The following is a 14,404-nucleotide window of genomic DNA, read 5'->3' on the forward strand; positions in this document are numbered from 1 at the left end:
GTGAGGTCGGGCAAGACCACGGCATAAATAATGAGCGCATGAGGGGATAGTTCTAATAAGCACGAAAGAAGATCCTTCCAGTTGGGTCGCGCTCAGTAAACCTTATTGTGACGCGCGTTAACTTTGGTACGGAAGCAACTCCGATGGCCTGGTCGGCGGCATGAGGGCCACGGTCTGCTGTCAGCGGGCGCGACGACGTGATCATACGATCTTCGCATCTCGGAACTCCACAATCTCGAGCGCGTCAATACGCCCGCTACACTTTCCGATCTTGCTCACGACGAAGTCGACGCCATGGCCGAACGCCCGGCCAAATCAGGGTCATCACGAAAGCGAGCCCTCGTGAGCTGCGACCGCTGCAAAATCCGACGGGCACGGTGCATACGCGAAAATGCCGACGTGCCATGTGCGGACTGCAAGGCAAATGGCGTGGTGTGTGAATCGAAGCTTCCACGTAAACAGAGGGTCTATGGCAGTGTGGAGACCCTCAGCTTACGCTACAGAGCCCTTGAGTCGCTAGTCAAAGGCCTCTTTCCGGATGAGAATGTTCAGGACACAGAGACCCTGTTCAAGATCGCCACGACCAGGAACATTGCTATGCCCGCGAGCGACGACTTTACTCCCGCAGACATCTTCAGCAGTAGCAGTAGCGATAGACAGACTTCTTCGCTGGAACAGCAACAACAACAGCAACACTCATTGCAGCCATCGCCAGTTGTCCCATCTGCATACTTGGGCTCGCAGACTACCACGTATCCCCTGCACTCTGCTCGGCGCACTACTGCCTTGTCCACAAGCAAAGAACGCCTTCGTCAGCCTATAACGCAACAAGTATCTTCCCAGACTGACGAGATCATTCGTACGAATCGTGGTGCCTCACATTATTTCGGGCCGTCGAGTAGTTTCCGACTTGCATCGACTATCCGCACCCTCGCGTCCCGATGGAAGGCCGTATCAGGCGCCGACTTTCCTGGCCTCCGATCATTCACCTCAAACCCCTCGAGCCGATCGGGCTCAGCTCTCAAACGCAGCAGCACGAACCCGTCTGAAGATGAATTCGCTCCACCATCCTACAGTCAGCGTCCAGGTTCTAGCCATGGCAGCCGCAAGAGATCTAGGACAGAGTGGGAGGCATCAAACGATCCGTCGCAACATCATGATCACTCATCACGTCTAGATACTATTGGTGATCTGATACCCGCAAAGCATATCACCGACGCTCTAGTAGCAGTCTACTTCGATCACATACATGTGTACTTTCCCCTTTTCAATAGAACCACGTTTCAGATCCGGCTGGAGGCTACGTACTCACGGAAGACGCAGTTGTTCGAAGAGTGCAAGGATATGGGGTGGCTAGTTTCGTTGGCCTTGGTGTTGTCGTTTGGCTGCCAGAAATCAAAAGCAAATGATGTCGACCAAATGAATGTACTTCGCCACAAGTTTCTCGCCTTCGCCAAAACCTACTTTCGGACGCTTCTGACATCGACTCGTCTGGACAATGTCCAAGCGCTCGTTCTTCTCAACATGCATCACCATAATATCGGGCAGAAGAGCAGCTCGTGGTTACTGATAGGTCTTGCTGCACGTATGGTACGTTATATGCTTTACAGGACACCCATGCTCTGCTAACACATATCAGGCCATTACCATGGGAATGCATCGAGACAGCACGAACGTCCAATTCGAACCCATCGAATGCAATACGCGCCGACAAGTCTGGTGGTCCCTCTACATATTCGAAAAGACACTGTGCGGCATATTGGGCCGCCCAACAGTGATTGATGACCGAGAGATGTCGATGAAAGTCCCAGACGCACCAATGCTAGAGCAAACGCGCATCAACGCAGCATTCATGAATCTCTGTTCCGACCTAGTGTCCACATCGTACCGCATTCGACAACGTGCCTATTTCGACAAAACTTCTGCCGAGGAACGGTCCCCGACCATCGCTGTCGCCATGGCCCTACTACGGGAGTGCGACAACTTCTTCGCAAAAATACCTCAGCACATGTCAATAGAAGACATGCCAGGGCACCCAGATCTGAAAGCAATGACATTATTGCTGCACGTCTACTATTACTACACGCGTTGTGTCATCTCCCGAGACTTTCTCATACAAAAGGTCGAGAGCAACGTCTGCTTCCTGGAGAACAAGGCGCCCCCAATCTCAGAGGACTGGTCTACAACCCTAATCCTGGCGGAGGACTGTGTTGAATCAGTACACAAAAGCCTCCAATGCATCACCATCGGCATCGAGCTGGGGATATTCGAGATTATCGGTTACTCCTGGCTAGACTTCTTCTTCGTATTCCACGCCGTGTTAATCGTATGCGCAGATTTTCTTGCACGGCCCAAGGGCCAAACCGATTCACCGAGAGACGTCGAACGTAAAGCGACAGTGCGCACTGTGCTCGACCAGGTCCGCGGGATGCAGAAGCTCGCACCTACGTACAAGACCCTTGGCCGGATTGCGCTGCAATTCGCCACGATAACTGGTGTTACTCAGGATAACGATTCGCCAACAGTACCAGATGTACCAGAGGAGGGGCCTCTGGACAGTGTGGTAGACATGGCGGCCGAGGAAAGAACGGATAATGCCGACATACTCGATATAGGGAATGATTGGTATACAGACGCGACGGCCGATTTGGGATTAGACTTCTTCGATCTGAGTCAGGCGACACATCCAGGGTCATTCCCCATCATGGATCCTCCGTCGCGTTCTGAAAACACGGGCGATCAGACAGGCGACGTGGTGGACGATTGGACAGACAGGGCGCTAAAGGGGATGCACACGCTGTAGACACGAGGTCACGCGTTGGGAACCAGGGAAATTGCACCAAGATACCTATATTGCCGTCATGAATTAATTCGCAAATTTGGATGACATCATCATCTAGCGTGGTGTTGAAGTTTGGTGAGCGCTTGGCGATGCACGATCGACCGATAGCCGTAGCCAGTCAAGATCGGACCATGCCGCTTTGAGATTTCATGACGCATTTGTTCGAGGCTGATGTCGTGACAGCTGCAGACAAATACAGGCCCGCAGTAGCTTGCGCTCCTGCAGCGCGTCGCATAAGTGCTGAGTCTTTTTCTTCGATGCCACATTCAACCGACAGAACGCCTATTCTGCCCACCACGAATATGGCAGGCGGTAACAAGGATGGAAAGAAGAAGGTGCTGGTTGTGGGAGCTGGAGCCGCTGGTATGTTGAACGCGTGTATTAACATGCATCGTTGTTGATTTGAGGCAGGAATGTCGTGTGCTCACCATCTTTCCGAACATCCTGACAAATTCGATGTTACCCTCATCGACGCAGTAGATTACTGTGGTGGCCAGGCTTTTTCCATTGGAGTCGACAAAGAGCGCCATGGTGCCGAATGGCTGAACCAGGGTGTTCAAGGTGGAAGCTACATCTTCCACCACACCATGACGATGTTCGCGAGACAAGGCCACCACGCAGATCCAGTCAACCTCCAAGTTTCCTTCGGCAAAGACGACATCTTCTGGACCAACGTCTTCCCCACAGAGCTTCTTGCGCGCCATCAAAAGGAAATTCGCAGGTTCCATACCATGATCAAGATTGTCCGTTGGTTCGAGATTTTCTTCGCATTGATCCCGATCAAGATTCTTTTCAAAATGTTCTGGTTTTCCGAAGAGTTCACCAACACTGTCGCCATGCCCATGATTGCACTTTTCCTGGGAACTGGAAACGAGACGCCAAATGTACCCAGCATCATCCTGGAACGGCTCTGCACTAGTCCAACGTACGGCATGTGGTATCCGGTAGATAAACGCAGCATTGCTAGCAATTTGCCGCCTATGGTTGTTTTCCCAAAGTTCAGCGAATTTTACGAGCGCTGGAGGCAGGATCTACTCAAGAGAGGTGTCAATGTCAGGCTTTCGACGGAGATCACTCGAGCTGTAAAGCGAGACAAAACTGGTGTTACTGTTAGGTTGATCAAGCGTACGCCCATGCCTGATTCGCACAATCCCAACAGTGTCCACGTACCCTACGACGACGAGCACAACGCCGATGCGGATGCGCAAGAAAAGGAAGAGCACTACGATGAAATCATTCTCTGCGTACTCGCCGACACCGCAAAGCGCATCCTGGAACCCACGGCCTCATTCCGTGAGAAGAAAGTCCTGGGCTCCGCCAAATTCTCCGACGACATCACCGTCACGCACTGGGACAGCGACTACATGCACAAGCACTACGAAAACTTCTACGACCCAGAAAAGTCCGCCAAAGAGCTTTCCGGCGCCGACCAAACCGCCCGCAACCAATACGCCGAGAAGAACTTCAAGCCCATGTACTACATCAAAATGTACCCGCAAGATCGATCAAAACTAGAAATGTGCTTCGACTGCACAAACTACCAAAGTCAATTCCCACCGGACGTCCCCTTTGACAAGCACATTTTCCAGACTATCTACCTCAACAAGGCGCGCGACGGCCATCTATGGAGCATTGACGAGATCAACAAGGACAAGATCATACGCAAGGATTGGTGGCACCAGCTCTGCCATTCCTGGACCCATTACGTCTTCGTAGTACCATGGATGTGGCTACTCCAAGGACGAAAACACACTCGCTTCGCAGCAGCATGGACACTCATCAACGCCCACGAAGTCGCTGTCATGAGCGGTATTGCTGCCGCTGTTGATCTCGGTGCGCAGTACCCTGCTGATCTCGAGCGCGACAAGTTTGCTTTCTTGAGCTTTAGGTTGTATTATCTGCTGGCGTATGGGAAGTGGTACAGTCGTAAGGCGACGAAAGAGACGAAAGAGGGGCCTGGTAAGGATTGGGCGAGTGGGCTTTATGGAAGTGTTTATAGAGGGCCTGGCGTCAGTGAGATTGATCGGCTACAGTGGAGGGAGGAGAATGATATCAAGGGCGAGCCGGTTACGTATCAGTATCCTACTAATGCCGGGTCAAGATAAGCTCTGTAATGGTGGGGGCTGGGAGGGACAATGGAGAAGGGTGCGGTACATTGGGAGTGGATGTAGTTCTGTGAATATCACTTTTAATACCCACGAGTGAGCTACTACTACAAGCTTGTTTCTTCCCCATCTCGACCATTGTTCAGCATAGTCACGAAAACCTAACTTCATACTCAACGCCTGGTTAATCAACCAAGCCTAACCCCTTCCCAGAAGGTCGTGTAAGCCCTACAGCGACGACAGTTGTATAAGCGTGTAACAAGCGTAGAACTTATCGCGTGAACAGTAATGATCAACATCTTATAGTCTTACGTTCAGTCCCGAGTTGTAACCCGCGTTAACTCCGTCAAACTCCGCCAAGACCCTGCATATCATGACCACTTATCTCCACAGCTCCACATGGAAGATGTGTAATGATGTCGTTGCCAGAAGCATAAGTAACCCAAACATCCAAAATGTCCATGTACCCAGAATCAAGATCGTCACAACGGAATACTCGACCATCTTACCAACCATGACATCCAAAACTCCCCTCGACATCGTCTTCGGCTGCATGACCTTCGGCCGCGAAGGCGAAGAACAAGTCCGCACCTCGGATATAAACGACTGCGCAGCTATCCTCGATACCTTTCAATCCTACGGCCATAACGAGGTCGACACGAGTCGTTTCTATGGCGTACGCACACCCATTCCCTCTCGCCTTCCTCTCCCCACCGAACTAACAAAGCCAGGACGGCACATCAGAAGAATACCTCGCCCAACTCTCTTGGCAGAAGCGCGGTCTAGTGATGGACACGAAGTTCTTCCCCAATGTCCATGGGCTTTTCGGCCGTACGCCTACTCACTCTAGGAAGGAGGATATGGGCAAGAGTTTGGAGGAGAGTCTCACTGCGCTTGGAGCCGAAGGCGTGAATTTGTGGTATTTGCATGCGCCGGATCGGAGTGTGCCGCTTGAGGAGACGGCGAGGGCGGTGCATGAGCTGTTTGAGGAAGGAGGAGGGAAGAAGTTTAAGAGGTGGGGTGTTAGTAATTTCATGGCTTGGGAGGGTATGTTCAGTCCTGTTCATCAGACCCCTTCAACTCTCGCCCCTTTTTTTCATTTTGGATACCATACTAACAGTCAACCATAGTCGCAGCAATCTGCGAGATTTGCAAGGCAAACGGATACCAGCTACCCAGCGTCTACCAAGGCGTATACAACGCCCTCCACCGCAGCATCGAGCACGAACTGCTCCCTTGTCTGCGCAAATACAACATGTCGTTCTACGCATTCAATCCATTGGCAGGGGGGTGGCTGACCTCACGGTACAAGCGCGAGACGCAGAATGATGCTCTGGAGGCTGGGAGTCGGTTTGACGCGAATCGTAAGTCGATACCTTGCATCCATTCATGTCCTACAAGGATTGAGGGTGATCTAGAGCTGACATCAATGTTTCACAGGCATGCAAGGCAAAATGTACCGCGCACGCTACTGGAACGACGAGTTCTTCACTGCGATCGAGAGCCTGCGGTCTGAGTTACCTGAAGGTCAAACGGAGAGTGAAACGGCGCTTCGGTGGATGATGCATCATAGTCAGCTGAAGAAAGAGTTTGGAGACAAGGTTATCATTGGGGCGAGTAGCAAGGAGCAGTTGGAGATGAATCTCAGAGACTTTGAGAAGGGGCCGTTGGATGAGAAGGTTGTGAAGGCGCTGGATCAGGGGTGGGCGGTAACGAGGGGAGTGACTTGGAAGTACTTTCACTAGATTGGGGGTCGAGATCGAGGGCGAGGAGGTGAAATGCGGTGGAATATAGGGGACAGTTCGGTGAGCCAGCGTTTCGTAGGCGGGAACGTGTGCTGTGAAAGGAGTGTCAGCCTCTTTCGGATGGGTTGTAGATGGTGAACAGCATCTGGTGCTCCTCGAGCAGATAAAAGAATAGAGAAATACTTCCTTTGCTAGATAGTTGTCGCTCCACGCAACCCCAATAACACCCACCCACTCAAGGCAAGACAGCAGCACACCAAACATGCCATCACCATCTCGCCTCCAAACCTCCATCGAGGATGCCACCACCAACACCATCAACACCACTATTGCGAAGAGACAGACACGAGAAGCCGAAGCCGAGGCCCAAAACGCAGCACATGCCCAAGCACAAGCTGCAATAGCCGCTCAAGCATATGCTTATGCTCAAGCTCAAGCACAACTTGCAGAACAGGCCGCAGAGCAGGCCGTAGCCGCGACCGCAGCGGCCATAGCAGCAACCCAGCACGCGCGAGAAATCCGAGAAGAATTCCAATACACCATGCGAACCATGCGGCGGCACGCACTCGGATTGACCAGTGATGTAGAGAGAGAGATACGGGGACGAGAAGAAACCTGGAATGCGTTCCAAGCTCTAGTTCGGCGACTTGAAGACCAGCGTGGACACCGCGGTGAGACGAGGGGTGAAGAGCAAGAGCCTCGTCCTTCGCCTCCACCCGCTGCGGAAGAGTACCACCATTGTGACTTTGACCATTGCAATGGTCTTTGTACGTATCTTAAAGACTGAAGGCGCGTGTGGCGATCGACCTTTCGAGTATAGATATGACGGCTGGCGAGACGTATATGAACTCTGGGCCGTCAAGGAGGAGACAAACTCTGATATAATGGGACAAGATAAAGTGATTCTGTACATATAAGCAGATGGATACTGTGTCGTTAGTATGTATTTTGGTACAATGTTGTACAGCAATGGCGTATACAGAGATGCCGAGAAAGACCGAGTTGTAAGAATGATATAGAAACTTGAGCATTAGGAGTAAGCTATAATCGAGAATGACAAGACTTAGCGAAGGAAAGGGGGTATATCAACCAACCGACCAGTCTAGGCAATGCACCAAATCAAACGCGCGCGCAGATGCAGCCCTCAAACGCAAGTACGGAAAGCAAACTAGTTGAACGAAATCAAACGCCTAGATCGTCTCATTCTGGAATCGTGTAGACAGTTCGTAAAACAGGATTTGCGCATTTACATGGTCGTCGTGAATCTGGTAATGGAAACGCTTGTTAGCAAGCTACTTCCTCTCCCTTGTCTCTCCATCCACAGGCTTGACGCTTGTGCTGCCTTCGAGAGGAGGGATGTAACCTAATTGCTTCTCATTGCCTCCTTCCATTGGTGTAAAGGGCGTGAAACCGCCTTCGGGCGACGCCTGCCACTTTGCCATGTCCTTCTTCAGTTGTTCCAGCTCCTTCTGGAAGCGGTTGCCGAAGACGTCGATGTAAAAGGTTGCGCCGTTGTAGACACTCCAGATGAAGACAACGGTGAGGAACAAACCACTCGGCCAGCGGTACCAAAACCAGACGGGGCAGGGTAGCATAGTGACGACAGCATAGCTGTATTGGATGAACATGAAGGCAGGCTCTTGCATGAAGTCGGGCAGCGAGAGGACTATCTTGCCAATCCAGGTTTTGGCGTACGACTTGCGCAACCATGTGAAGCTAGTAGGTCGGCCAGCGGCAATCTTATCGCGGCGACGTACCGTGATGAGAAGGTGGTAGGCGACTTGCCAGACAGCATATGGACAAGTGGCCCAGACCATCATTTGCAGTAGGTTGTAGTGGTGAGGCGAGGTTGGGTCTGAGTGACGAATGTCGTAAATAGCGGGATATTTCTCTTGCTGGTATTCTGCGGGCAACAGGTGAACGAGGCAGTGCAGCGTGACGCAGGGCATGATGTGGATGAAGAGACTAGGCAGATTAGTAGGTGGTCAATGTTAGAGGAATGCGCTCCTTACCTGACGACCTTGTCCATGCTGTGGAAGACTAGCGAGTTACGCCACATGACAATGGCGACGGCGTTGTTTCCCATGCAGAGGCAGTATGTCGCGATGAACAGGCGCTTAGACTGCGGGAAGACCCATACACTCAGAACCAGTAGTATGTTGACGAAGTAGCACAGATCGGCCAGGAAGTAGTGGTAGCCCTTCTTGTGGTAGGTCATGAAGCGGATGGGCATAAAGTAGAGCAACTGAGCCGTGTACCAATGTGGGAACAGGTCGGGGTGGCAGCCCACCAAGTATCCCGAGACGAAGATGTTCATGACGGCGGCGATAAAGGAGGCCTTTTCGCGCGCAGTGACGGTGAGCGACTCGTTCCAGCGGCGGTTCAGGCGGTCGACCGAATGGCGCATGCGTCTCTTGTACTTCTCAAGCTGCTCTGCTTCCGATGGCACTCTGCGCCGCCATTCTTCCACAACGCGGTCTTTTGTGATACCCCGGTTCTTGGCCTGGTTCTTGATCTTCTCGGTCTGGGAGGCGATGGAGCTCTGGATCTTCTCGATTCGCTGCGACAGGGCGAGGTTCTCGACAAAGTCGAACATGGTGAGCTTCTCGACGGGCGGGAAGAAGGCGGCATCTTCGACGTCGGAGTCATCGTGGTAGGAGCTGTTGGAGAACGAGGCAGAGCGTGAGAGACCAGGTGTGGAAAGTGGCTGGTTTGCGGAGGATACAGGCTCATCCAGCAGCGTAGAGTCGCCGGGAGTCGGACGGGCCGAAAGCTCAGAGACTCCCAGCTGCGGTTCCGACCTGGATTTGGGGATACCGCCTATGTCTGCATCTTCGGGGGTCGCCATGGTGGGCAGTTCCTCTTGGACGATTTCGAGGCTAGAGGGGGTTCGGCGGTGGAGGGGTCTCTTGAAGGGACGCGGGGGGGAACCTGCGGCCGTCATGCCTGTTAGCTGCTGTATATCGCTGGGAGTGCCCCCGGTCCATGTTTAGGGCAGAGGCGGTATATCATAGAAGAGAGCGTACAGTGGGAAGGGGCGGCTTAGATCAGATCTGGTCAGACCCTATGCTCTCATGACAAGGCGAGTGATGTGCGGGGGTCGAGAATCGTGCTTCTCTCAGAAGTTCGGGGCTTCTGGGGCAGAGGTCGTGGGTGAATGCAAGCTGGTGATTGGCAAGCTTCACAACGTCATCGCTGGCACCCGTGGCATGCGAGGTCGAAGAGGTCACGAGGGGAGGCGAAGTGAACAGAGGGCTCAGAAAGACGGCGCAGCTTGCCCGAGACTGCAGCGAATATAGGAAAATGTAGGTAGACAGACAAGCAGGGCCGGTGTCGAGCTCCCCTGCGTGCGGCCACGCTTTCGTCACTGCGGGCCACCATGCACGTCGAGCCACTAGCGCGCTTTGGCCGTCAACGCGACTACGCGCGACAACACGACGATTATCACGGGCAGCCCACCCCGCGACTCCAATCCCGCCCAACACGACCCTCCCACCGCGCACTCACCAGTTTAGGTGTCGCGCATCCCCACCGCCATCATGGGAAAGCTCGTGCGGCTCGAGATCTACAGTAGGCCCCCCGACGCGCAATTGCTGGCATCCACAGACTAAACGTGCGCAGACTTCAAGTCGTACCGCGGACGCCACACGCTCCTCTTTGGCGACTCGTACTTCACCTCCATCATCGGTCCCAATGGCTCGGGCAAGTCGAACAGCATGGACGCCATCTCCTTCGTCCTGGGCGTCCGGTCGTCCCATCTGCGCTCCGAGAAGTTGAAGGACATGGTCTACCGCGGCAGGATTATCCAGGAAGCGAGAATCAACGCCGATGGCACCGTAACCGAAGCCGACGGCGATGCAAATGGCGACGCGAACGGCCAGTCCAATGGCGACACACAGGACAATGGCGACTCGCAAACCAGCTCACAGCGCAACGACCCCCAGAACGCCTGGGTCAAGGCCGTCTTCGAGGACGACGCTGAGCAGACGCACGAGTGGCAGCGCGCCATCACTAGCTCCGGCTCCAGCGAGTACCGAATCAACAATCGCATCGTCACTCAGAAGCAGTACGGCGAGGCGCTGGAGGAGCACAGCATCTTGGTCAAAGCGCGCAATTTCCTCGTCTTCCAGGGAGACGTGGAGAAGCTGGCGACGACCGCGCCCGAGCAGCTGACACTACAGGTCGAGCGCATCTCTGGCAGTCTCGAGCAAAAGGCCGAATACGACCGCCTGAAGGAGGAGTCCGAGAACGCCACCGAAGACAACGCGAAACATCTGCACGAGCGTCGCGGCATCAACGGAGAGCTCAAGACGTATCAGGAGCAAAAGGCCGAAGCCGACGAATACGAGAAGAAGCTCGCCGAGCGCGACGAAGCTGTTGTCACAAAGAACCTGTGGAAGCTCTACCTAGACCAGCAGATTATGGAGAAGGCGCGGAACAAGATCGCCAGCCACCAGGAAGAGCTCAAGGAGCACAAGCGCAGCGTCGAGAAGTACCACCAGCGGCACGAGGCGGAGAGGCAGGCCGAGGCCAAGATCAGGCGAGATCTGACCAAGACTGACCGCAACACCAAGGCCAAGGAGAAGGAGATCGAGGACGCCTCCAACGAGCTCGCACCTATCGAGGAGAAGATCCGCCTTTCCAACGAGACCCGCCGTAAATACGAGAGCAGACTGGACGAGCTCCGGAAGAAGCGCGACGCTGAGAAGAAGGCTGTCGAGAAGTGCCAGAAGGACCTCGATCTCGTCCAAAAGGCCGAAAAGAAGTGGGAGGATGACTTCAAGGCGGCTGCCCAGAACCAGGGCCGCGAGCTTTCCGAGCAGGACCTCCAAGAATACGGCCGGCTACGCAGCGACGTTACGAAGCGGACCCACGGAGACCAGATGCAGATAGACAAGCTCAAGCGCGAAGTCGAGACCGACCGGGACCATGTCAAGAACCTCCAACAGAGCGTCGACAACCACGAGAAGGCTGTCGAGAGGCTGAATGCAGACATCAGCCAGCTCGAGGAGCGCCTGAAGGCTTCCAAGACGCAAGTCAAGGATCTGAAAAGCGCAAGAGCCGCCAAACAGCAGGAGCTGGACAGACTCCGCGCCGACCGAAAGCAGATCGAGATGCAATACTACGAGAAGAACCAGTTGCTGCAGGAAGTTCTGAAGCAACTCAGCATCGTCGAAGGCAGCCGTCGAGAGTCAAGGAAACAACAGGAGGCTCGCAGAACTATCGATCGCTTGAAGACTCGCTTTGGATCTGAGAAAGTGCACGGCCGATACAAGGATCTCATCACTCCCAAGATGCAGAAATACCGCAAGGCTATTGGACGAGTGCTTGGACACCAGATGGATACTGTCATCGTCGACACCGAAACCACCGCCAAGTCATGCATCGAATACCTGAAGGCAGAACGCATTGGTGTCATGTCTTTCAACCCACTAGACTCCATCCAGATTCAGGCGGTAGACCCCCAACTGAAGGGTATGCACGAAGGCATGCGACTTGCTATTGACTGTATCAACTACGAGCCCAAGCACGAACGCGCTATGACTGCGGCATGTGGCAACACCATGATCTGTAACACAGAGAAGCTCGCGAAAGAGCTCAGGTACACCAGACGCATCGAAGTCAAGGCAGTTACCCTGGACGGTCGTGTAATCGGCAAAGGCGGTACACAGACGGGTGGTGAGCTTGACCGTGACGACGATTCAAGCGAGCAACAATGGGATGAGCGGTCCTACCAGGCGCTTCTGGACAAGAAGAACAGATATGAAGAAGAGCTCCGCGCGCTTCCCAAGCAAGATCGTCAGTACACTCAGGAACAGGCTCTCGAAGTCGAGTTGCTAGACCTACAGGAGCAAATTGCTCGAGCTGAAGAGGAAGCCCGGGCACTTGGTCGCAACATTGAGAGCGTCAAGAAGGAGCTAGCACATCACAAGAGCGAGTTGAAGGGCGTTCGGCCCAACTACGAGAAGCAAGCGCAACGGCTGCAGGACCGGGAGGAAGAACTTCAAACCTACCAAGACACGGTGAATCAGGTCAATGACCAGGTCTTCGCTGCGTTCTGCCAACGGCTCGGCTACGAGTCCATTCGCGACTATGAAGCTCAACAGGGTACTGTCCAGCAGGAGGCAGCGGAAAAGCGTCTCGAGTTCAGCAAACAGCGCAGCAGACTTCAGTATCTGATGAAGCAGGTCGACTCATCGGCCCGAGGCGTTGAGGAGCGTCTCAAGCAAGCCGAAGAGGAGATTAAGCGCAAGACTGCTGACATTACTGAGCTTGAAGCCAAGCGAGAAGAGCTGCAAAGCGCCCGGGACGTACTCCAAGCAGAGTTGGAAACGCTGCAGGATCAACGACAGCGGTTGGAAGAGAAACTCGCTGAACGTGTTGCAGCTGTGAAGGAAGCACGACGCACTCTAGACCAGCGTAACGAAAAGGTCAAGAATGTGCTGAAGGAGGTCGACCAGGAAGATGCAAAGATCAAGTCGAGCGCGACAAACCGTTACAATGTGCTCAAGGAGTGCCGTGTCAACGAGATCAAGATTCCACTCACGGAAGACTCTAAACTGCTGACGTCCCTACCCATGACTGATATGCCGCGGCCCGACGCGGACGCAGACGCTATGGACATTGACGAGGACCCTGATTCGACCCAGATACAGGCCGCGGAGGTGGACGACTATGGCATCGAAGTCGACTTTGAACAGCTCGACGACGAGCTGAAGACGGAGGTTGTTGAGATACTTGAGAGTGTAAGTTCTAGATTAAACGTCCATATGATTTGTACTAATACCGCGCAGGAGGACGACCCAGATGAGCGCGTGCAATCTCAAGCTAGCAATCTGCTCAAGGCTGCTGAAGCTAAGTTGAATGATGTGATCACGAACCTCGAAACCGAAATCAACAAGGCTACACCCAACATGCGCGCTGCTGAACGTCTCGTCGCAACAGAAGCGCGTCTCAAAGCCGTCGACGAAGCATTCGCCGAGACGCGCAAGCGCGCCGCTGCTGCAAAGAAAGCTTTCGAAGAAGTCAAGACCAAGCGCTACGATCTCTTCATGAAGGCTTTCAACCATATTTCCGAGAACATTGGTGGTACCTACAAGGACCTGACCAAGTCGCCACAGTTCCCGCTCGGAGGACAAGCGTATCTCGACATGGAAGACAGCTCGGAGCCGTACCTCGCAGGTCTCAAATACCATGCCATGCCACCGCTCAAGCGTTTCCGCGACATGGAGCATCTATCTGGTGGCGAGAAGACGATTGCCGCGCTTGCTCTGCTGTTTGCCATTCACAGCTACCAGCCCTCACCGTTCTTTGTCCTCGATGAGGTTGATGCAGCCTTGGACAACGTCAATGTCAGCAGAGTGGCCAAGTACGTCCGCGAGCATGCTAGCCCCGGTATGCAATTCATCGTTATCTCTTTGAAGGCAGGATTCTTCCAAGAGAGTGAGACACTGGTGGGTGTCATGCGGGACCAGGGCAAGATGACGAGCAAGTACTTGAGTCTAGATGTAAGTTGCTCCTTCCTCCAACTGACCATGCACTGTTCGCTAATTTCACCACAGCTGAGGAAATACCAACCCGCTTAATCTGTCGGCATACCGCAATGAAATCGCTGCGATTAATGATAGTCGTCTGTTATGAAATGTGCATCCAATACCTCATCCCCGGTTTATGCATGGTCCGGTCTGAGAAAGTATTATAGTTACTGTAGT

At 53.6% G+C, this 14,404-nt stretch overlaps 4 protein-coding genes across 4 annotated transcripts; 3 read left to right on the forward strand and 1 right to left on the reverse strand.

Annotated features, from left to right (window-relative positions):
- Positions 1-1,419: 1,419 nt before the first annotated feature.
- J4E92_005038 (uncharacterized protein) lies at positions 1,420-2,803 on the forward strand (the record flags this gene model as incomplete). Its single annotated transcript, XM_051496422.1, has 2 exons — positions 1,420-1,590; positions 1,640-2,803. The coding sequence occupies 2 exons, from the start codon at positions 1,420-1,422 to the stop codon at positions 2,801-2,803; spliced, it is 1,335 nt and encodes a 444-aa protein (XP_051353142.1).
- Positions 2,804-5,461: 2,658 nt separating this feature from the next.
- On the forward strand, positions 5,462-6,692 carry J4E92_005039 (uncharacterized protein; the record flags this gene model as incomplete). The annotated part of the gene is made up of 4 exons (XM_051496423.1): positions 5,462-5,623; positions 5,679-5,994; positions 6,078-6,311; positions 6,388-6,692. The coding sequence occupies 4 exons, from the start codon at positions 5,462-5,464 to the stop codon at positions 6,690-6,692; spliced, it is 1,017 nt and encodes a 338-aa protein (XP_051353143.1).
- Positions 6,693-7,984: 1,292 nt separating this feature from the next.
- J4E92_005040 (uncharacterized protein) lies at positions 7,985-9,636 on the reverse strand (the record flags this gene model as incomplete). Its single annotated transcript, XM_051496424.1, has 2 exons — positions 7,985-8,657; positions 8,705-9,636. 2 exons carry the CDS (start codon positions 9,634-9,636, stop codon positions 7,985-7,987), a joined length of 1,605 nt encoding a protein of 534 aa, XP_051353144.1.
- A 595-nt stretch (positions 9,637-10,231) lies between these two features.
- Positions 10,232-14,278, forward strand: J4E92_005041 (uncharacterized protein; the record flags this gene model as incomplete). The annotated part of the gene is made up of 4 exons (XM_051496425.1): positions 10,232-10,262; positions 10,314-13,438; positions 13,487-14,200; positions 14,255-14,278. 4 exons carry the CDS (start codon positions 10,232-10,234, stop codon positions 14,276-14,278), a joined length of 3,894 nt encoding a protein of 1,297 aa, XP_051353145.1.
- Positions 14,279-14,404: the final 126 nt, after the last annotated feature.

This window comes from Alternaria infectoria (genome assembly GCF_024043175.1).
Source record: "Alternaria infectoria strain BMP 0036 chromosome Unknown scaffold_7, whole genome shotgun sequence".
NCBI classification, from domain to species: Eukaryota; Fungi; Ascomycota; class Dothideomycetes; order Pleosporales; family Pleosporaceae; genus Alternaria; species Alternaria infectoria.